Source organism: Xenopus laevis, chromosome 1L (genome assembly GCF_017654675.1).
Source record: "Xenopus laevis strain J_2021 chromosome 1L, Xenopus_laevis_v10.1, whole genome shotgun sequence".
NCBI classification, from domain to species: domain Eukaryota; kingdom Metazoa; phylum Chordata; class Amphibia; order Anura; family Pipidae; genus Xenopus; species Xenopus laevis.
The window spans coordinates 166,493,970-166,518,571 of NC_054371.1; the positions used below are offsets into that span (position 1 = coordinate 166,493,970).

General features: G+C 42.7%; 1 protein-coding gene across 2 annotated transcripts; it reads right to left on the minus strand.

The window, feature by feature from the left end:
- Positions 1-1,142: 1,142 nt before the first annotated feature.
- Positions 1,143-24,602, minus strand: ess2.L (ess-2 splicing factor homolog L homeolog). 2 transcript variants are annotated; one of them, XM_018262010.2, is made up of 10 exons: positions 24,248-24,602; positions 15,550-15,718; positions 14,019-14,102; positions 13,455-13,624; positions 12,035-12,152; positions 11,072-11,205; positions 10,783-10,885; positions 3,930-4,039; positions 3,038-3,153; positions 1,143-2,315 (listed from the first exon to the last, which is right to left on the minus strand). In XM_018262010.2, exons 1-10 carry the CDS (start codon positions 24,425-24,427, stop codon positions 2,036-2,038), a joined length of 1,464 nt encoding a protein of 487 aa, XP_018117499.1. In that variant the 5' UTR covers positions 24,428-24,602; the 3' UTR covers positions 1,143-2,035. The 2 variants fall into 2 exon arrangements, with proteins under 2 accessions (XP_018117499.1, XP_041422945.1); XM_041567011.1 differs by lacking the exon at positions 24,248-24,602 and adding an exon at positions 22,024-22,088.

The following is a 24,602-nucleotide window of genomic DNA, read 5'->3' on the forward strand; positions in this document are numbered from 1 at the left end:
TGGATGCTGAGAGGGGGGAGGGAGTTTTGCACGCTGCGGGCCAATTAAAAATGGATATCGGGCCGCATTTGGCCCGCGGGCCGTAGTTTGGACACCCCTGGTCTAAAGGGAAGGGAGTAAGACACAAGGTGTGGGGGTGGGCAAGATCGAAGTAAGTGGGTGAGAAATGTGGTGTTGTATGTGGTGTTGCGTTTGGTAGTTAAGCAGAGTGAGGGTAGGCTTCTCGAAATAAGTGCGTTTTCAGAGATTTTTTGAAAGCAGAAAGGTTGGGAGAAAGTCGGACAGATCGTGGGAGAGCGTTCCAGAGGAGGGGTGCAGCCCTTCCAAAGTCTTGAATGCGAGCATGTGAGGAGGTAATGAGAGAAGAGTTGAGTAGCAGGTCAGTAGAGGAGCGAAGTAAGCGAGTGAGTGAGTATATAGAGATGAGTTCAGAGATGTAGGGTGGAGCAGAGTTGTGAAGTGCTTTGAAAGTCAGTGTCATTAATTTGAATTTGATTCTGAAAGGTAACGGAAGCCAGTGCAGGGATTGACAAAATGGCGAGGCAGAGGATGAGCGGTTGCTGAGGTGTATGAGCCTCGCAGCAGTGTTCATTATGGACTGGAGAGGTGACAGTCTCTGGAGGGGGAGGCCAATTAAAAGAGAGTTACAGTAGTCTAGACGCGATATGATGAGAGAGTGAATAAGAATTTTGGCAGCGTCTTGGGTGATAAATGATCGTATTTTGGATATGTTCCTTAGGTGGAAGTGGCCAACAAAGTGTGTATATTGTAGTTGGGAGAGAGAGCATGTCCCTTGGTTGTTCTGTAACTGATGAGGGAGTGTCAGGGTTTCCTAGTCTTTAAAAGGCAAACCACCATATGTTTGGTCCTTACTTGCTGAAGGAGGCAGTGTGTCGAAGGGGCTGAGGCAGATGTAGTTCCCAGAAGGTGGAACGAGTGCTAGGAAAGATTTGTAACAGCTCACTCTAGGAGTGAACGGCAGGATTAGGGTAGTATTAGAACAGCCAGAGGCTCAAATGAGGAGGCCAGGAAGGGTTGGCACCAAGCAGATAGGGACTCAACAAGAATAGGAGATTCCTGGAGTAAGGTGCCACTGTGAGCTTTGCTTAACGCTAGGGATTGTTTTACCAAATCTGTGAGTATTACGACTGGGGTGTTGAAAACATTACAGTTCTGAGCATACCTTCTTGGAGTGTTTGAAGCATGTACAGACTGGATTTATGATTGTATTATCTGAACAACACCCACCAAAAATTTGTGTAACATCTGCCCAAAAAAGGTTGTCATTACAATTATGCCCAAGTTATTTGAAAGTTTAGGGGTGTGAGTGTATATAAGATAGAGTGTGGTTAACCCTTACTCCAGAGGTACAGTGAGGGACCAAATGAGTAAGAGTAAATTGCATGTAACAAAGTTATAAATATATTTGCATTGAAAGTCAATTGGAAAATCCTTCCACATTTGGAGGACCATATGCCTGCTTTAAACAAATTATTACTTGCCTTAACTTTGGGTATTGATAAAAGACTCATTATTCATTGCATGCCAAGACACAAACACTTATGAAAAGCTCTGCATTGATTCTGGTGTTATAGTAACACATGACTATCCATACAGTGATTCATTGTAGAAACAGAACATAAGACTTATGTGTATTCTGAGAAAAGTACAGCTATGAATTAAAAGTTTTTTTTTTTGTTTGCTATAAAGGTCATAATAAATAAAATCTACAATTATTAAGTAAAAACATCATATGATGTTCAGACAGGCAATGTTTTCTTAAGGGCAGAATTTGTTTTCTGTTTAGAGCCAAAACTCTCAAACAAATACCAAAAATATGTCATATATATGACATTTGCTTTTAATTGTCCATACATCATTTAATGTCAAATTGTAAAGGCAACATTTAAGGGATGCCTTAATTAGAAATTGTATTTAAATGCTCTCATGAAAGGATGAACCAGTTCCAAGCTATGACAAACAGACTGGATAACATAGATAAGAAGCTGTGAGTAGCACACAGGGATGTAGTCCTTCAGAAGAAATCTGATGCCTTCCTTCGTTTGGGCAAATGAAGCAAGTTATCAGTGATGGATGTGGGATCTGGAGCAACAGGAGTCTGTGATGAAGTCCTAGTTGTGGGGGTAACAGTAGGGGTGTGGAGGCCGCCAGGAGTTTTGTAGGCTGGGGTTGCTGTGTGTGCAGGGGATGGTGTGTAGCTGGCTCTTAATGCCTTATCTGTATATTTGTTAGTCCTGTTTACCAGCCTCTGTAGTGCTGGAGACAATGATGGCGTTAGTCCTTTTGGGGTCAAACTGTGGAAACAAATGACAAGAACATTATTAAAGAAACCTTGAATTTCACAGTTCATCTACAATGCAACAAACTAAGTGGCACTTGCCTAATTTCATGATCTACTCTACCTGTTGCATAATTTAATTATCTACTCTACATTTCTTTTGCTTGTAAACTGGTTGTACAGGTCATGTATCTAATGTTGTACAGTGCTTTGTGGTCAAATGGTGCTCCGTATCATGTAAGCCATTCTCAAAAGCAGGAAGAAATTGCCTTGTTGTGATGCCCTTTATTAGCCAAGTGAACAGATTTTAGCATTAGTTCTGCATTCCCTTATAACAGATAAAGGAACATAAGAATTGAAAACTAATGCAGGGTATCACTTTAATTTAAATTCTTCCAATAAAATATTTTATTGGCTAAATGTTAAACATTATTGGCTAACTGTTAAAACAGTTAAGTTTGTATGCTTTTAAGGCAATGTAAATTCCTTAATGGTATTAATCCATATTACACTTTCATATGTGGAGTAGATAAGTACTGTTACCCCACAATAACACAAACAAAGGATATGTTGGCTTACTTTCCCAACCAGCATCACTAAGATGCTGGAGTGAGCAACTATAGCCTTCATACAAATCAGGATGTTTTTCATTACAATAAGGACAGCAGCAAAAGTAACTGACTACAGTGTAAATATTACAGTTTTTGATATTTTGTATTTTTGATATAATACACTCACCTAGCTAGATTCTCTGTTACTTTCCGTAATGCTTCTTCCTTCTTTGCTCTGTTCTTGGCTGCTGCCTCAGTTGCCATTTTAAGGCCAAGACGTTCCCTTCGACCTGGCTCCAATATCTAATCCAAAAAGGACACAGTCAGTATACCACATTCAGATCAGATGAAGGACATTTCAAAAACTGGAATCATATATAATATTTGCTGTTTGCTACTTTTAACTCTAGTTTTAAAATTTTATAGTAGATAAAAGTTGTAGAATTGTAAAGATTTACAAAATTGGTTCCAAAGTTACTCTTAAAAATCTATTTTAGTTAAATCCAGTAAAAATGTGATCCTGAAGAAAACATATTCAATGACCAGCTTCTAAGTCACAGGCAACAGGTCAGATAAACTGACAGGAAGTTTATTTATAAATAATTAATATGTACAAGCCCAACATATTCTGCAGCACTGTACAACAAATGAGTATACCCCGAGTATAAAGATTACATACAAAAAATTGCATTTACGGGTAAAATTAAATTCAGAATCATTCAGACATATACATAAATGTAAAGAAATTAGTTCAAGGTAATATTTTATTCAGTTGCAAGTTGCTACTTGAAGTAAATGCCTTTGGAATAATTTGGAATGCTCCCAATATTACTCCACTTATACCCCCACCACTTTTTTACTTACCTAATCAAACCATTGGCATCTTCCCATGCCCCAGCACATATTCCTTCCACTACAGTAAAGTTATCCTGATTAAATTATATATGTTCACTTGAACCAACCATTTGTTGACTGGCCCCTTAATTTGCCTGTTTATACTGATTCTGTTCACCCTCATGGAGTAGCTTCATTTTTGCACTGCATTGTATTTGGATAACTAGTCGCAATTAGTTTGATACCTTAAAAGACGGCCCAGGTGTTTTCTCCAAGTATGGTGTTTCTGATCCATCTATCCTAAATGGTGTGCTTTCAACCTCACCCCAAGTCATCAGAGGTGATTCATTGACTCCTGTTAAAATATAATATAGCTCATGACGTAAGTATACCCAGTTGTGATAAAAAATTATGTAATACTAATAGATAGTAGATAGATAATAGAGTAGTAAAAATAAATATAAAATATATTTAAATAAAATTTAGACAAATAATTGAGTTATCATATTCACACAGGAGCTAAACGAGGATTTGGCAGAATTAAGCTGGGAAAAGGTATGGGGCCATAAAACAGCTTCCTGAACTGATATCTGATCAGGGCTCTTTCAGATAGTGATCAGGAAAGCTAAAAAAACTTGTGAGTCGAGGACCACATCTGACGGTGGTCCACTCTCACTGGTCTGCACAGATCCTTCCCTCACAGTTTGAGCCGATTGTGGGACTGGAGGCAACAGTAGTGTCACTAATTTATATAGGCATATGTCCAACTTTCTGTCAGTCTAATTTACATACAAACAGAAATCAAACATGGCTGCAGCAGTTAACAGCAGCATTGTTTGAAGCAAATCCCTCCTTTCTCCAGTGTCTGCTTGGGGGACACAGGAACAGTGGGTATAGCTGGTACCACTGGGGCAGGACACAACAATATAAAAAATAGAAACTAGCTCCTCCCCTGCCAGCTATACCCCCCAGCAGGTGGAGTAGCTGTTCAGTTTTTTGTTGTGTCCTCAAGGGGTAGAACTGAAATTTCTTTTTTAAAAGCTTTTTTGCTACCAGGACCTCTACACTGAATAGTTGGGTCATCTCCCAACGTGGGATAGTCTCCAGGGTTTTCTGGGAGTGTGCATATTGCCTCCAACCATCCAGTCATTTATGCATTACCCCCTCAGGTGGTGGAAAAGACTCCCCGGATGACTGAGAAAAAAACTATAAGGATCTGCGACTGTGAATATGTGAAGTGGGCTTTATTCCCCAAGGAGCCATATCTAACGGTATAGGAGGGTTATTCTGCAGGGCCTAAATGTCTTCCCTCCCTTGCCTTCCCCACACCTTTCCCCCCCCCTGCCTACAAGCATCTGGGATGGTGCATCACTGGGTCCGTTCGTGACTCTCGGGGTGGGGGCGCATAAAGGGAGTGGAGATTGGCAGGGAAAGTGGCAAAAAAGAGAGCAGCACTAGATGCAGCCGGCACTACATTCTGGCTCCGGCGGTGCGCACCTTACCCAGAACACCGGTTAAGAGCGATGCACTTCCGGGTTTGCGCACTTCCTGTGCGCGAGTACCATATAACCTGGCTTCTTTGGCCCCAAAGACCTTGCGCACTACACAAACTCTTTGCTGCGCACAGGCACTGATGGGTTGCGGGTGCCACTGCACGCGGATCATTAACCCTTCTGCTGCTGGCTGCTTCTCACTGCCTACTCTACTCCCCACTGCAAGTGGACACTCAGGGCAGTCTGAGAACCAAGGGGGATAAAGCATTCCTGACATCCAGCCGATTAGGCTGACAGGTATTTCCTTATGTCTGAAGGGGCTAATGACACTTTTTTCTAGAGGGGGCACATCTGTTCCATATTTAGCGTGTGGCAAATGCGGCAAACGCTTGTCACCAGGCCATAAAGAGCCATTTTGTACCAATTGCAAACCAGTGGCTATTAGTCCAGAACTCCCAGGAGGGTCTCAAACTCAGGGAACTAAATCCACCCAGGAGAATCCAGGGACCCCCTCCACAGACCACCCTCCTAATCCACAAGATATCCCTCAGTGGGCATCACAGTTGGCTACAGGAATTCCTAAATTGGCACAATCTTTAGACAAACTTGTCTCGACTTGACAGTCCTAAAAGAACACACAAATTGAGGGCTCCCCTCTCTCCATCAGAGGACGAGAGTGACGATGATCTCCATATCACCTCCCCCCTTCATCCAGATCCTTTGCTTTCGGATGGCGAGTTATCACAGAGTGATCAGGAGGAGGACGAATCTCCGTCTCATTCCTCTGAGTCTGTAGATGGTTTAACCACCCTTCACTTGCAGGAACCGGAGGCCTCCTCAGAAAAGCCTACGTCTCTGTTCAAAATACACAGCAAGGTATCTCCAGTATTCCCTTCTCAATCCCAATTAGATCAAATAATCCAACAGGAATGGGATAAGTCAGAAAGGCGTTTCCAAGCTAACAGGCGGTTTCTAAAGAATTATCCATTTGATACTGATTCCGTGGAGCGCTGGACTTCTCCTCCTTCAGTAGATGCTCCAGTCTCTAGACTGTCCAAAAATACTGCCTTACCAGTTCCGGATGCTTCGTCCAGCTTTTTCAGCGCCTGGCACAGTTCTTCGGGCAGCACTTGCTACAGCTTGGGTCAGCAGAGCCATTCAATCATGGTCAGACTCCCTCTTGGAAGCTATTCAATCCGGAACACCGCGCAACAAGCTTTCCCTGTGGGCTTCTCAGATCAAAGAAGCGAAGAAGCTTCCCTTGACACAGTCCAAGTGATTAGCCATACATCCGCCTTAACGGTTGTTGCCCGGCGATCCTTATGGCTCAAGTTATGGTCTGCGGATATGTCTTCAAAGAAGTCCCTTACATCCATTCCGTTCAAAGGAAAACTACTCTTTGGACCGGACTTAGATAAGATCATAAGCCAAGCGACGGGTGGCAAGATCACCTAATTACCACAACCTCAAACATGCTCTTCCTTTCGCAAAGGAAATTTTTTTCGAGGCCCACAGATCAAGAGTTCTAGATTATCTCCTCCTCTACATTCAACCTCCAGCAGAGGCCGTTGGAGTGGCAAGTCAGAAACTGCCTGGCAAAGCCGAAAGCCCTTTACCAATACCACAGACAAAACTACATGAGAATGATGTCATCCATCAGGCCACGGGGCCATAGGAGGCAGACTTCAGCTTTTCTCAAATTCCTGGCTCGCTCTCACCCAGGATCCCTGGCTACACGAAATAGTATCTCAGGGTTATCACCTGGAATTTTCCTCAATGCCACCCCGACGTTTCTATATGCCCAGACTCCCTCAGGAGCCAACGAAACGAGCTGCCTTTCAATTAGTCATTTCCAATCTGCTACACACGGAAGTGATAATTCCCATTCTATCTGAAGAAAGATTCAAGGGATACTATTCCAACCTACGCTATTCCAACCTTTTCATAGTACCCAAAAAGGATGGATCGTTCTGACCAGTTCTGAATCTCAAGGAACTGAACAAGTTCATCCGTTCACGCAGATTCAAGATGGAGTCCCTTCGCTCCGTCATCGCAGCTATGTTACCAGGGAATTCCTGGTGTCTCTAGACATAAAGGACGCCTATCTGCATGTTCCCATTTTCCCTCCACATCAGAGATTCTTACGCTTTGCCTACCAAAACGTCCACTACCAGTTCAGGGCCTTACTATTCGGGCGAACGTCTGCTCCCTGCGTCTTCATGAAGATCATGGTAGCAGCGACAGAAGTTATCTGAAAGGAGGGAATCTCAATCACTCCTTATCTGGACGACATCCTGGTAAAGGCCCCATCTGCCCTGGAGACTCAACAAGCTCTGCAGTTCACGATGACGACTCTGCAAGATTTGGGATGGTGCCTCAACAGAAGCAAGTCTTCTCTGGTTCCCAGTCAGTCAGCAATGTTTCTTGGAATGAAATTCAATACACTGACTCAGAAGGTGTTTCTCCCTCAAGAGAAGATCATACACCTACAGTCCTTAGTCAAGGCTCTGTTGGTGCAACCGACTCACACTGCCAGATTCTGCATGAAGGCCCTGTGAGTCATGGTGTCTACAATGGAAGCAGTACCTCTTGCCCAGTTCCATCTGAGGGAACTACATGTAACATCCTATCATCTTGGAAGAAGAAATCGCTCCAACAACCTATTCGCATTTCCAGAAGAACTCACTCGACCCTGACTTGGTGGCTAGGGAGGGCCAATCTCACCAAGGGAAGACTGATTGGAAGTCCCAAGTGGCGTGTTCTCTCAATGGAGGCAAGTATTTTCGGTTGGGGAGCAGTCATGGAAGACAGAACAGCTCAGGGCCTCTGGTCAAAGGAGGGGAGCAAACTGTCGATCAATCTGTTGGAGATACGAGCAATTTGTTTGGGTCTGATCACTGGCAGAAGGTGCTAAAAGAGCAAGCAGTCAAGATACAATCGGACAACTCAACGGTAGTACTAGACTAGACACGTCATGGTTTAGTTAAAGAGCTCCAGGAGGATGCCTGTTTGTGTTTTTAAAGATGCTTGGAAATAAAGATGTCTTTTTATCTTAAAACTACCCATAGTTATTACGGCTCCTGTCTATCTACTATAACTCAACGGTAGTAGCCTACATAAACCACCAAGGGGGAAAAAAGCAGAGGAGCCCTAAACGAAGTAAGACTCATCTTCAACTGGGCAGAGATCAATCAGACTCTACTCTGAGCAGTCTACATCCCAGCAATCCAAAAGTGGGAAGCAGATTTTCTGAGCAGACAGTCCCTAGATCCAGGTGAATGGTCACTTAAGGACCAGATCTTCGACGAGATTGTAGAGAGATGGGGAATGCCGGAGGTGGATCTCATGGCAACTCGACAGAATCGAAAAGTTCCCCTCTTCTTCGCCCGGTACTGGGACCCTCTAGCAAAGGCGGCCGACGCACTAACATCAAAATGGAACTTCCGTCTTGCCTACGCCTTTCCTCCACTTCCTCTAATCCCACGCATGATCAGAAAACTACAAGGGGAAAGGACTGCCCTCATCCTCATAGCTCCCAGATGGCCATGAAGAACGTGTTTTTCAGATCTAATAAACATGTCAATAGATGAGCCATGGGTTCTGCCACCTCTTCCAGATCTCCTCTCACACGGTCCAATTTTCCACCCAAAGCCGTCAAGCCTCAATTTGATGGCGTGGCTCGGGACCAGGATCTTAAAGCGCAAGTGGTTTTCTGATGCAGTAATTAGAACTATGAGAGCAGCTCACAAACCAGTGTCCGCCAGAACATACCATAGAGTCTGGAAGACCTACCAACAATGGTGCTCCCAGAACAAGAGAAATGCTGATCTATTCTCCATTCAGACTCTCCTAGAATTTCTGCAAGAAGGGTCTCTCTCTGGGCTCACTCAAATCACAAGTCTCAGCGCTCTCAGTTTTATTTCAAAATCGATTGGCCCTTTTGCCGGACGTTAGGACTTTTTTCCAAGGGGTAGCTCATCTCGCTCCTCCTATTCGAGCACCTCATGGGACCTCTCCTTGGTGCTACGGGCATTACAAGAACCTCCGTTTGAACCATTAGCATCCATTTCTACACAGTGGCTAACCTGGAAGACAACGTTTCTACTGGCCATTGCCTCTGCAAGAAGGGTTTCGGAACTAAGTGCTCTCTTTTCTCATTTTTCACCAAGATAGGGCGGTTCTTCGCACTGTACCCTCCTTCCTTCTGAAGGTAGTCTCATCCTTCCACCTAAACCAGGAGATCACCGTTCCTACATTCTGCCATCTCCATCCAATCCAAAGGAGGCAGCTCTTCACAACCTCGATCCAGTCATGGCTCTCAAATTCTACCTAAAGAGGGTACACGATATTCGAAAAACAGACTCTTTGTTTGTACTACCCTCTGGGCCGCGGAGGGGCACACAGGCCCCCAAGACCACTATCTCTTGCTGGATTAAACAGACTATCCAAAGAGCCTACACAGCTAAGGGAAAGATGCCTCCACTGGGCATCAAAGCACATTCCACCAGAGGGCTGAGCACTTCCTGGGCTTTCCTAAAACCAAGCCTCTACAGCTGTGCAAGGCAGCAACATGGACTTCGATCCATTAATTTGCAAAATTCTATAATTTTGACACCTTTGCGGCATCTGATACACACTTCAGTAGGAAGGTTCTTCAGGCTGCGGTAGCTAATTCCACGTAAGCCTATACTTCCCACCCTATGTTCAGGGGACAGCTTTGGTATGTCTCCACTGTTCGTGTCCCCCAAGCAGACACTGGAGAAAAGGAGATTTTGTGTACTCACCGTTAAATCTCTTTCTCTTCAGTCGCTTGGGGGACACAGGACGTCCCTCCCTAGATAGGAGCTGTCATTCCTAATCAGACGTGGTCTGGAAGATACTCAAGTTAATTAAGTAAACTGAACGGCTACTCCACCTGCTGGGGGGTATAGCTGGCAGGGGAGGAGCTAGTTTCTATTTTTTATATTGTTGTGTCCTGCCCCAGTGGTACCAGCTATACCCACTGTTCCTGTGTCCCCCAAGTGACTCAAGAGAAAGAGATTTAACGGTGAGTACACAAAATCTTTTATATTTGCCGATATAATTTTCCATAAATCAGTTAACAGACAGCACCTTCAGCACATGGTATAATTGTGGGTATCCAAACCATCTTCAAAACTTAACAGGAAAATTATCCAAGAATGAAAAATACATGTGAGGATCACACTCAGAATGAATGTCCTGACAAACTGTAGCTACTCTTGGAAACAATGGGGCTCATTTATCAACACTGGGCATATTTGCCCACGGGCCGTTACTTATAGCAACCAATCAGCGATTAGCTTTTCAAAGCCAGCTGCAAGTAGAACAATAAATGCAACAATCTGATTGGTTGCCATGGGTTACTGCCTATGGGCCAACTTGCCCAGTGTTGATAAATGACCCCTAATGAGTCTCTTAAAGAGAATACTATAATCAGGTGATTTCTTTTTTACCCAAGGACAGTGCAAGTAACATGACTACACATTATGACCAATAAAAGAAAAAAAGGCTTTGTACTGGTTTCATAGGATACTATAGAAGACCAAGAATACTGCTTATATACATGGAGATTGACTAGTTTTACCTGGAGCTGGAGAAGGCGTGGCAACAAATCCAAAGCCATTGACCTTTGGAGATTCCTGAGGTATCAGCTCCTTCCCATCAGGACCAACCTTTCCCTGCTTGTACTGTCGGCAGAAAGAATTTGAGTCAGAATGTTTTGTCATGGTTAGCACATTACAAGTGAGCCTGCGCATCCTTTCTATAAATTTTGGTTAGCAAAAACTGAAAACATTTTGCCATTTTGTAGACCATTATGATTTCCTCAGAACAGTCAATGGAATAAGTGATGAAGACAAAAAGGTAATTGGTACCTGTGCATTGAGAGCTGCAGCCTGTTGTAGCTGTGTTTTACTTAGCGCTTGACTGAAGGGGTCCTTCTGAAGCCTGGTGTTTCTATGAACAACTTCTCTAGGCTTCTTGAAGATGTTATCTTTGTCTGGGACACCTGTAAATAGATGCTTGCTTTTATTAGTCAGCTGGGACTAGGATGAAACCAACTCCATAAAATGCAAAAAAGGATATAAATCTTGAAAACTTTGATTAAAGAAAAAACAGCTTGAAATTTGAAAATACAACTCCCACTGACTTCTACATGAACTCACCCACTTTTATATGCACTTTCCCATGTGATTTGCTCTCCCTTGAATCTCATTTTAATATTCAGCTAACGTTTAGGAATAGGGTATTCTGGCCAAAAACCATCAGGGGGGAATACAAAGACACTTCCTTAAATAGATCTGCTGTATGCAAAAACTGGTAATGCAATAATTAAAGCATTTCATTAAATGGCTAAGTAATCCACCACAACCCAATAGTTTATGGATGAAACAGCTTCAAGCAAATGTATAAAGTTCTACTGAAACTTTTCAGTACAGATGAGTTATAGCAATTGAGCCTACACCTTCTGGGTTGAAACAGCTACACAAATTAGACAATAACCTCTCTACTGTACGACTCTAGACATATGAATCCTAGGTGCCTAGCCAACCCAAATCAGAACCATACACATTATGTGACTGCACTACTGAACTGTATCTTTTTCTTTATAGAATTTGCATATGGGTAGATAATGGCCCAGCTCAATTATTATAAGCATGTGATGCAGGATTGGAGGATGGGATTGAACCTCTGTCAAACACATGTCCACAGTGAGCCCCAATATGAAGCCCAATCCCGGTGTTTTCTTAGAAAGATAATATTCCCCCCCCCCCCAATCTTCATCTTGCCCTTTAATGTTTTTATACTTTTTCTCAACCCAGGATTGCAAAACATACCTGCAGGATAATACATAAGAGAGTTTTGTGCTTTGTATTCCCATGTGTCCAGACCTGCCTTCCCACACTCTATGGCTTGCATTTCAGCTGAAGGCAGAGCCAGGTTCTGCTGGAGTTTCTGAAAGGGAGAAAATAAAAAAATAAGGCTCTGTGCCAGTCCTTTAGAAGAGTAAATATGATGAGTATATTTACAAATATATTTAATATAAATAAAAAACACAGCCTATTTTAGGAGTACAATGTAGAAGCAACGACAGAAATTGTGTTTCGATTAGAGTCTGAATACAGTGTATACTTTGTAAGTACAAAACCAGCAAGTGTCCAAGAAGAGAAGCAATGCACCCGAAGTATTATGTTCTTGTGTCACATCTCTTTACCTTTGTGCAGTACCCTTTCACATGGCATTAATTGTAAAAAGGAAATCTCTTAATCAAAGAGAGAGCAGCCTTCAGACTTCAGTGGTATATTGTTATTCTGAAAGTCAGTTTCCATGATCCTGTGCAAGTTTTTATATGACAGGTTTTGAAGATCACAATAATTTATGATCATGCATTTTGCGTGTGAAGTCTTATTCACAGTAACGTAAGCAGTTTATGCAACAAAAATGATGCTGGGCTGGATGAGTATAAGCATTGTAATTTCTTTATTTAGCTCACAAATAAGCAGTTTATTATTCTGTATGGTTGAGATTTCACAAGATTAAATAGCAAGTAATAGAGATAAGAAAGCTTAGCCAAAGAAACATCTTTGCAGGTTTAAAATATCCAAAAAGAATGTTAGTGGCAGAAAGAAAAACTATCACCAGATGCTGCACTGCTTCAGTAGGAAGTCACATCAATAGTATGCTCCTGAACCCATTCAAGAGTGAATATTTGGACCCAAATTCACCGTGTGCAAATCGACAGACACGTCATTGATTTCACTTACTATGGACACACAGAGATGGGTGGTACTGCCATTTTCTCCATCTTAGTGCTTCCACTGATTGAGGAAACACCTTTTGTGACATCGGACTTATCATACTCTGGCTGACAATAGCCTAAAAGTCAAAAAAACTAAATTCTGCACCCCCTTAGATGAGGAAAATACATTTTGTTTTTCTCCATTAGCCCAGGTGATACAGACACTGAAAAAGAAATCCCATAAACCACAACTGGGAGAAAGGGTACTTGGGGATTATAGCTACCCTTTCCAGTAGTAGGTCCAAAAAAAGGGTGCAATTAGTGAACAATTTGTGTTAGCTGGAATAACAATAACTGAACAATTATTTTTTGCTGTGATGGCCACTCCTGTGGGTACAGACAATAGAGAAGACTGAAATCAATTGACACTTGGGTCATAGTGCTGTGCCATATAGGAAAACCCACTGTACATCAGTGATTACTCACCCTTACAAGCTATTAATGTCCCTTCCCCATACCTCTTTATACTCTTCCTCCGCCTCATAAAGCCAAGCATTTTTGCTCCTCTCCTTCTCTTCAGCGACTTCCATTATCTGTTCAAAAGATGCATTATCCTCACTTGTGTGCCTAGCCAAAAAGTGGTCCAAACCAGGAAGCACTTCTACTTTGTCTTCTGTTATTGCTCGATCTGTTGTAAAATGTATTCCAATTAAAACAGTGTGCAAAGTAGTGAATATATTGCTTTCAATATTGTCATGATAACCCGAAAGATGAAAAAAATCCCATCAAGTTGGAAGATCCACTCACCATGAACAAGGGTGAACCTGGGTGCACATGCCCCAAACCTTCAGCTAAAGGGAGTAATCACGTATCCATGTTGAAAAAGGCTGGCACAAACCGGATCACAGTCAAAAAATGCTGCTTAAAACAATTGTTTTGGTGAAAATTACATCTTATTGTGTAGTAACTACACAATAAGATGTCATTTTCATCAATAACATGTTTTAAGCAGCATTTTTTTACTGTGATCCAGTATATGCCAGCCTTTTTCAATATATTGTCATATGAAAAAAAACACTTACCTTCCTCTCCTGTTCTGTGAACTGTGGCCATGGAGGGGGTGCCAGGAACTCCAGTAGGAGTTTCAAAGGTTGCTGGTGTTACATCTGCAAAAAAGAAAGAATTGAACAAAGCTCCCATATGTGCATTTGCCCATACAAATGTACATCACAGAGATAAATCTGCATAAATAAGCTGACTCAGAACACAGCCTTAGGTTAAGCCTCTATTTAATTGATCATCTTCACAGCAAACCCTACAATAAAAGAGTATATAGTATAAAATCCCTAGCACATGTGCACACACACTAGGGTACGTTTAATCAGGAAACGATTAACCTGATGCTCTGCGAAATACCCAGGGAACAGAAAGTTAGTTGTTTTTTTTTTTATTTAATTTATGTAAATTATAAAGTTGCTTAAAATTACACTATTAAAATATGCAAAAAAAAAACAGTTTAGCAATTTGTACAAAATTCAAAGTCTTACAACTGCAACACAAAATAATGTAAATAACTAAATAATAAATATTACTGTGTATATGGTACTTCTAGCTGAAACCATTCTCATGTTTTTCAGAGTCTCTGCCACCTACTTCCAACATTGTCTTCTTCCTTAAACCTTTCTTTCACTACTCCAACCGTGAACATTCCATACCTATTTTACTCTTTAAAACAACAAAATCACCCAATTAATATGTGCATACTACCAGTACTGTTGAGTAATTTGTATAGTCAGGCTGCTATTACACCTAGGAATAGTGTATAAAGCTTGGCTAGTACCCCAAACCAATCAATCGGCCATTACCAACTACTGGTTACTGATTGGCTGCTAGACATGGGAAAGGTTTAGACATTTTAAAGGAGTTGTTCACCTTTGAGTTTACTTTTAGTATGATGTAGAGAGTTATTTAGCTTTTTATTCAGCAGTTTTCCAGTTTACCATTTCAGGGTCCAAATTACCCTAGCAACCATGCATTGATTTGAATAAGAGACTGGAATATGTATAGTAGAGGCCTGAATAGAAAGTCAGTAATAAAAAGTAGCAATAACTATAAATTTGTAGCCTTACTGAGCATGTTTTTAGATGGGGCCATTGACCCCCATTTAAAAGCTGGAAAGAGTCAGAAGAAGAAGAAGTCAGAAAATCATTAAAGGAGAAACAAACCCCTTGTTAAAAAAAATACCTGCACCAAGAGGTAAGTAAGAAGTTTGGGGCATTTGCCCGGGGTAGCAGCTAGCCTGGGGTGGAGGAGGGAGGGTGTCTATGTGGGGTGGGGGGGAGGTTTTCTCCTTTAAAAAATTATAAAAAATAAAAAAAATAAGTCCTATTGAAAAGTTGTTTATAACTGGCCATTCTAAAACATACTAAAAAAGTTCACTTAAAGGTGAATCACCTCTTTAATTACACTTATCCATTAGATATTTATTCTTCGCAGACAAGCCCATTATTAAAACCTAAGCAGTATTAGCATTAATGATGTAGTACGTGTATTAAATATAGAAAAAAAAGTAATGTGATCTATCCCATGAGCGTTCCAGGAATAAAAACTTACAAGGCAGTGGAGTATCCCGAGCCGATTTGCCCAAGGAGGAGCCAAACTTAATGGAAATTTGTCTCATCTTCTCAAGGTCTCCACATTCTTCTGCTTCCAAATATTCCTTTTGAGCCTGCAGCTTCTCCACATCTGGGAAGAAATCTCTCTGGATGATTTTCTGAAGATTCTACATAAAGAGAGGAAGACTTTGGTTTTCTAAACGGACAGTTACTGTAAACTATGCAGTACAAAAGCCAGGCTAGGTAGTTACCACTTTTATCCCATACAAATCACAATTTGTCTATCCACTCATATTTAAGTTAAAAAGATTAAAGTGATGCACATATGATCTGCACACACACACACACACACATCATAATACTTATTTTAAATAAAAAAACAACAAACACAAAAGTATTTTGTCATGAATTTCAAGTTTGCCAAAATTAACCTTTTACAATTTTAGGGATTATCTTAGTATTTCATTTAAGATTTATTGCTGATAAGGGATAGTAAAAGCTTCCCAGAAAGTTTGGGTGTATATTAAAATCCTTTAAAAGAAGCATATAGTGGGGGGCGGGGCTAAGATGTGAAACGGAGCAGACGTGCTGTGCTGAGGCTCCCGCTACAACAACTATCCTGAGCCTTTTCCTCAGTTGCTAACTGACATTTGTCTGCTTGAACATTGCTATTAAGGAGTCCTCTACACGCTGTGATGCCTTCTAAGGGCTCCGGTAAGACGAAGGCGGACAGCTTTCAGAAACTTTTTCCAAAAGCGGGTCCGCAAGATGGCGGCGACTCGACATCTAACGCTACAGGGCCCCTGCGTCCCAGTCAATCTGGTTCCCCGCAGATAGTCGCTACCGGTGAACAACCCAGCGAGACTACATTACACTCACTACTGCTGGCGATCTCTGATTCCAAGGCCTCATTGACGTGTCAACTTGCAGAAACTACTACTACCATGACTTCCAAAATGGAGGAGATCAAGGTGGATCTCTCCTTGCTGCGTCACGATGTACAGAAGCTCAGAGAGCGCACTGTTGAAGCGGAGAGGAGGATTGGAACCCTGGAGGACGATCTCCCGCCGTTACAAAGGCAAGTGCAACAGCTTCAGCACGATCACCGGTTACTTATGGCGCATGTCGACGATCTTGAAAATCGTCAACGCAGGTCCAATCTCCGCATTATTGGTCTTCCTGAGGGATGTGAAGGCGCCCATACCGAAAGCTTTGTGGAGGCCTGGTTGAAAAGTAGTCTTGGGGAGGAGCATTTCTCGCCTTACTTTGCAGTTGAAAGGGCCCATCGGGTCCCAGCTCGTCGGCCTCCCCCAGGCGCTCCCCCCAGGCCGCTTATCCTCAAGATGCTAAATTTTAAGGACAGAGACGCGGCCCTACGAGCTGCCAGATTGAAGGGAGAAATTGTGGTTGATAATGCCAAAGTCTCCATCTACCCGGACTTTTCAACTATGATTCAGAAGAAACGTAGCTCCTTTACAGAAGTCCGCCGTCAGCTGAGGGCGCTTAAACTTCAATATGCCATGCTTTTTCCGGCGAAATTACGCATTACGACTGGCGACTCTACTGTCTTTTTTGAGCAACCCGAAGATGCCCTGCAATGGATTGAGTCGCATCACAACAGGAACCCTTCACGCCGCTCCCCAGCCCGTGAAGTTGATGGCCCGTGACCGGCTTTGGATCCTCTAGAGGAGCGATGTCTGTGTATTTTTTGGTGGTCCTCTGTTGCTGGACTAATTGTTCTGGACTCTTCTGCTGATCTTGCTGTGGACAGATAAGTAGTTGTTGATTTGCAATGCTCCCATGATTTATACTTGTTCAGTTAGGCTAAAGATTCCCCTTTTTCTCTAGTTTGGGAGTCTCCTCACGTCACAGAACTTGACTTACCTCCGCTTACATATTTCCTACAAGTTTGGGGTACAGGCTTATTTTTTATGAATGAGCAGGGGTGGGATGGGCAAGTTGGGGATAAATGGGTGTTTTATGTTGTTTTTACTCTAATTTTTGTTATGCACAATGCACGCACGTTTGACAATCGGTCTGGGTTTGACACATTACTGTATTGCTCTCCTGTCATTGCCTCTAATCATCGGTTATGGCCACCTTAACTATTTGTTCATGGAATGTCAGGGGCTTAAATTCCAAGTTTAAAAGAGCTCAGCTTTTTCAGTATATTAAGTCCTTTAACCCCTCTATAGTTCTGCTGCAGGAAACCCATCTAGTAGGGCAGAAGATACTTGCTCTTAAAAAAGCATGGGTGGCTCATCACTATCATGCCACTTTTTCGACCCATGCCAGGGGAGTAGCAATTCTTATTAGGAAGCATATCATGTTTGAACTTTTTAGGGTTCACCTGGATCACTATGGCAAATTTATTATTCTATACTGTAAGCTGAACAATGTCCCTATGATACTTGTGAATGTCTATCTGCCTCCTCCCATGTCCTTAGACACCCTTGCGCAGATATTCAAGAAAGTCCTGGACCTACCACCTAGCCCTATTTGTATCATGGGGGATTTCAATTCTACTTTAAACCCCCAACTGGATAAATTGTCCTCGCAGGGAAAGTCTCCTACTCCATTGGCTACTTGGGCTGACACAATGGGCCTTACTGATGTGTGGAGGTGGAAGAACCCTGATGTTCGCCAATATTCATGTCACTCTGCGACATTTAAAACTCTGTCTCGAATTGATTTCGCTCTAGCCTCCTCTGAGTTTGTACCCTGGGTGCTGTCAGTTACGTATTTGCCCCGAGCGTTTTCTGACCACTCACCTTTATTGTTGACACTGCAAGTGGGGGTTGTAACTTCTGCTAGATTGTGGAGACTCAGCCCTCTTTGGCTAAAAAACCTTGAGGTACAGGAGTCCGCCACCCGGGAATATAGTGAATATTGGGCTTTGAATGGTGATTGCACGTCTCCTGCAGTACGCTGGGATGCCTCTAAAGCAGCTACCAGGGGTTCTTTGATAATAGCTATTAATAGGGCGCGAAGTACCACAAAACTAAGGGTGGAAGAGGCAAAACACACTGTATACACTGCTGAACGGGCTTTCACTGATGACCCGACTGAGGCTAATCACATTTCCCTCTGCAAAGCCCAACGGGAGTTGGAATTAGTCACTACCGCTCTCACTCAGAAAAAACTTTTGTATACCTCACAACGCCTGTTTGACCAAGGGGAAAAGGCTGGAAAGACGTTGGCGTACTTAGCTAAAGCAGCCACACCTACCACTCTAATCCCTAGAATTAAAAATAAAGCAGGAGACTTGGTAGAGACTCCCTCCGACATCACTGAGGTGTTTAGGGATTTTTTTGCTACTCTGTATGAATCTCAATTGTCCTGCTCGCTAGAGGAAATTACAACCCATATTGCCTCCCTTTCATGTCCACAGTTGGACTGCCAACAACGAGAATTTTTAGAGAACCCCATCACGACTCAGGAAATCCAAGAGGCTCTACAGTCATTTCCTGCTAGCAAAACCCCTGGGCCAGACGGTCTACCGGCCGAATGGTACAGGCTGGTGATGACGGACTTTGTCCCTAAGTTCCTTGAGACACTTGAGGCCTCCCAACAGACGGGTATTCTCCCACCTTCTATGTATTCAGCGATTATTGTGCTGATTCAAAAACCTGGAAAGGACCCTGACCTGTGTGACTCCTACCGCCCCATCTCCCTCATAAATTCCGATGCCAAAGTGCTTGCCAAAATTTTAGCCAATAGGTTGCTGAAAGTTATCTCTGCAATAGTGCACTATGACCAATCTGGCTTTATGCCCAATAAATCCACCTCTGTTAATCTGCGAAGACTATACACAAATTTGCAGATTGATCATGATAATCCGGGCTCTCGTATTGTAGTGTCACTAGATTCGGCCAAAGCTTTTGACACGGTGGAATGGCCCTATATATGGGAGATCCTTAAGGCATTTGGTATTGGCCCTCGGTTTATTTCTTGGATACAGCTGCTCTATGTGGAGCCGGTCGCACAGGTCAGGGTCAATAATTCCATATCCGAGCCCTTTCGCCTCTATAGGGGCACCTGCCAAGGATGCCCGCTGTCCCCCTTATTATTCGCCCTGGCGATTGAACCCTTGGCTCTTGCTATTCGTAGGGCCCATAATCTGTCAGGCCTCAAATATAAAACATGTGAGGAACGTATAGCGCTCTATGCTGACGATATTCTGTTATTTCTGGCTGATCCCGATATATCCCTGCACACTGCGCTGGCCATTATCCAGGAGTTCGGGCGCTACTCTGGTTTAAAGATCAACTGGGATAAGTCCCTCATAATGCCTCTCGATAATATTTCCCAACACTTGCGCCCCTCTAATATTCCGCTTGTTTGGGCTCCTAGAGTTAAATATCTTGGGGTTACTGTCAGCACTACTCCATTTGATTTTTTGGACCTTAACTTAACTCCTCTGCTAGGAAAATTCACTTTGGCAGTCACGTCCTGGAAACAGTTGCCGCTTACTATGTGGGGGAAAATAAACCTTTTTAAAATGATATACTTGCCTAAATTTTTGTATTTGTTTAGGAACTCCCCAACCGCCATTCCTACTTCCTATTTTAAGAAAGTGAATTCAATTTTAATTTCATTTGTGTGGTCGGGCAAGCAATCAAGACTCTCCTGGAAAGTGCTAGTAGCCCCAATCTCGAAGGGTGGGCTGGGGTTGCCGGACCTTTGGGGTTATTATTTAGCGGCGCAACTATCCCACATACACACCTGGTTCAACCCTGATCCGGAAGACCCTAATATGCTCCTGCACGCCCTTCTCTTGAGTTCGATTGAGTCACTTTCACTGTGTCCTATGCGCAAATTGAGGGATTCCAATTGTTTGCCACCTGTACTGAAGGCCCCTTACCTAGCCTGGCAAGATGCTCTCCGTATCTTTGGGATCAAACCATATCTCATTTCACCCCACACTCCACTCTGGGGGAACTCTCATCTCCCTCATTTCAGGTACCTTTTGGACTTTATATATTGGCCCAACCTGCAAATTAAATGCCTAGGTGACTTGATGGATCAGGGCACTCTTCTAACCCTACCCAAGCTTCAGGAACGATTTCCGAATCGCCCAATTGACCCCTTCAGATATATGCAATTGCAACATGCCTTTAGGGGTCAATTTGGAGGCTGTAACCCGATTTGTCATAAGTTTGCAGTCACTAATGTGCTCCATTCCCCGGATTCTCGGAAATTGGTCTCGGTGTTGTATAAGTCCCTATTAGAGGCTAAACCTTCTCCCTTTCAATTAGCTTTTGCAAAATGGCAGTTGATTTTGCCCTCGATCACAGAAGATATGTGGGAAGAGGCCACTGATAGAATGTACTACTATTTGATCTCCACACGAGATAGGTTGATTAGCTTCAAAATCCTTCATTTGTACTATTACTCCCCTAAGAGACTTCATAGGATTTTTCCGAATAAATCTCCCCTGTGTCCCCGCTGCTCCTGCCCCTCCGCAGACTTCCTTCATGTTCTATGGGTTTGTCCCATGGTTCAAGAATTTTGGACTAGAGTGGTGCAATGTCTCAGTGATTACTTGGATTTGCCTCGAGTCATTTCTCCTGAAGCTTGTATCCTGGGGGTAGTGGATGATCTAGTCCCTCAAAAATATGCGAGAATCCTGTATAGGACGTTACTGTTTTATGCTAGAAAGGCCATTATTCTACACTGGATAAAACCTATACCTCCCTCTTTTGATCATTGGGTGAATCTAGTGAATCGTATGCTTCCAATGATTAAGCTAACGTATGAAGCTCGTGGCATGCCTGATAAATTCGATAAAATTTGGGAGAAATGGCTTGATGTTTATCCTCTGCATTGTGCTGGATAAATTATTCAAATACTACTAGTTTCCTGCTGTATCTTTATGTACCTGTAAAGTTTTTGTGTCGATTCTTGGACTCTGTGATATTTGCTGATTGTATGCTTGTTAATGACTTGTCAAATGTGCAATAAAAAACTTTAAAAAAAAAAAAAGAAGCATATAGTATTTATTTTTCAAATACCATGTGCTCTCACCAAAGGAAAACACGCATGGCCACAGAAGTGATCACTCTTACAATATGTATTTGTTTCCGAATGGCTAATGTTACAATTATTCTTTTTATTTATAAATACTCCATCCATCATGTTACTTTAACTTTGAGTGGCATGCGATAAAAGGAGAATCAGTGGACTATTAAAATGTATAAGCTCTTTTTGACCATATGAATAACATTAGAACTACTTTAAATACAAGAGGTCCTCTGCACTCAACCCATTATCAATATATTTAAGACATTAAAAAAGACTATTTTTAGACATTTTTTAGTAGCTGTATGCACAAAATGTCTCAATGTCTTCAATATATTGATAATGGGTTGAGTGCAGAGGACCTCTTGTATTTGTCTATATCAGGGCTGTCCAAATGGTGTCCTGCGACCCCCCCCCCCCACATGAAAGTCTGCCTGCTGTGTCTGCTTACCATGTGTATGTTTTAAAAGGTAATCGAGTTGCACTCGCACACCCTGGCCTTCAATTAGGATAATCCCTGGTGCACAGCAATGGAGGAATCGGCGTCCCACCTTGTAACAACGAAACGGAAGAAAATTCACTGGCACACAGGTACTGCTAGCAGGGTAAACCCTTGCTGATTTATTAAATGGTTTGCAGCATGCAACGTTTCAGGGTAACCCCCTTTATCATAAGCAAGGGTTTACCCTGCTAGCAGTTATGTTTTAAAAGGTATCACTACAGAGATTATCTGGCCCCTGCATTGTTTAAACCTCAAATTAAGACTGTAATCCCCTGTATTGTTCACACCTGTGATCCCCCCTGCATTGTTCACAATTCTGATACCTCTATTGTTCACATCCTAAAGGCCTGTACTGTTCACACCTGAGACCCAGACTGAAACGGCTCACATTGTTCACACTCACACAAACTGCTGGAGGGGCGCAAGCATTGTGTCACTGTATGTAGCACAATTTGAACTGTTCACCTTACAGAGGTCCTGATAGGCTTGCCTGTCTCCTGCTCTGTTCTGTCTGCCCTATGCTCCCTGTGTGCCATACTCTGCTTGCCCTATACTTCCCGTGTGTGCCATACTCTGCTTGCCCACAGCTGCTTTTTGCCCTAAGGTGTTTATGTGTTGGGGGGGGGGGGTTGTTGTATTATCCACAGGGGAGGAGGAGGCATATGGATTTAAGGGTATGTTTTAACATGACTTAAAATTTTTCACATATAAGTGATGAGGGATATCCCTGCAGTGAGCACCAACCGTTTGGTTTTTTGGTGTGCTACCACCGTTAATGTGGATATCATCTTAAAAGTTTTTGTGGTAACATGGGTGTCTTTTGCAGTGGGTGTGGTTGAAAAGGGGGAGTGGCCAACACTGACTTCCATTATCAGCCCTCCACCACATAGTCCAGAAAAGTTTGGCCTTCAGTACCACAAAAGTTGGACAGCAGTGGTCTGTATGTGTTTTGTAGTCACAGCCTACAACCCCGCCTAATGGTTTTTTAAAAATGAGTGGTGAACACAACTTTCCTTTTTTTGGGGGGGGGGGGTGTTTGCTCCTGACAAAGATCCCTGTGGGGGATCGAAACGTTGAGGCTTAATAATAAAACATTTTTTTGTTGTTTCACTAAAACCCTGTGAGTGCCGCAATCCTTGTTCACTGCTTATTTCCCATGCTGGCATTCAGGTATTAATTTTGTCTATGGAGTGCACCATTCCTTTGGTTATATATATATATATATATATATATATATATATATATATATATATATATATATATTTATTTATTTATTTTGGGGGGGGTGGGTTTGTTTGTTTTTTTTCAACAACAAAATTATCAGCAATTTGTAAGACTCTCAGTGCTCTCCCCAGAAAACATTTGCAACCAGGTTGCGGGAAGAATGTATAGATAGATAATGCACATCAAGCCTTCCCTGAACTATAAAACTCTAGCTAAGTGACTGGGGAGAATTTAGCACACAGGCAGATTCGGAGATTTAGTCGCCTGGCGACTAATTGCCTCTTCTTTGGAGCGACAATCTCCCCAAACTGCCTTCCGCAAGCTAAAATGAAAAATCGCCTGCGTCAATGCACTTGTGTCGCTCACGAGGAAACCTCAGACGACTTCAAAAATTGAAGCGCCGCAAGTGCATTGCCGCAGGTGATTTTTAATTTTACCATGCGGAAGGCAGTTGGGGGAGATTGTCGCCCCGAAGTAGAGGTGATTAGTCGCCAAGTGACTAAATCTCCCCTCTTGTTATGTACTGATATACAACACCACAGAATAGATTCTCCACATAAATAGTATCTAACTCTTTTGAAATGTTCTAGATTGTCCAATGACATTTTTATGACTTGTACAAATGTTTAGGAATTAAGTCCTGACATTTCTTCTTGTATGTAACATAAAGCTGTGTCTTTGTGAATGATACCACTGGCACCTGCCCATAGTGGAGCTCCTTCTTAGATAGTATATAGATGCAACAGTTTGATTATTGGTCACATTGTTGCTCTGGCTGGCAGGTATCCAGGGGGCCAATCACATCTCAGGACTATCTTGGACGATATCTAAAACAATGGTATTGACATTGTTCTCTCTCCCTTTCTTTTGGAACAATATGGCCAAGGTTGACAGCTAACTCACGTTAGAGCACGTTCCTGCTCAAGTCCTGTTATCCCCGTGACCTTACCTGTATGTACGTCTCTTCACACAGAACCTTCTTCTTCGGCCTGCTGATCTCTGCTGCCTCTGGTACTTTCCGTTGTACGTCTAAGGCTACTTCCCCAGGTGGTTTGTGTTTTACTAATGCCCCGGTGATTTTACTCTCCGCTCCAGGGACGGCCATCCCGCGGGCCTGACACAGAGACATCCACACGCAGACGCTCACACATAAAAAAACCCCCACAAGGATTGTTTAAGACTTTCGGTATAGAGATTTTGTAAAAAATAACTCGCAATCCCACCGCTATAAAACTAAATTCAGCCGATCCTCCTCAGGCACCATACAAACATAGCGCTTGCCGGAAGATGAAGCGCAATAACAG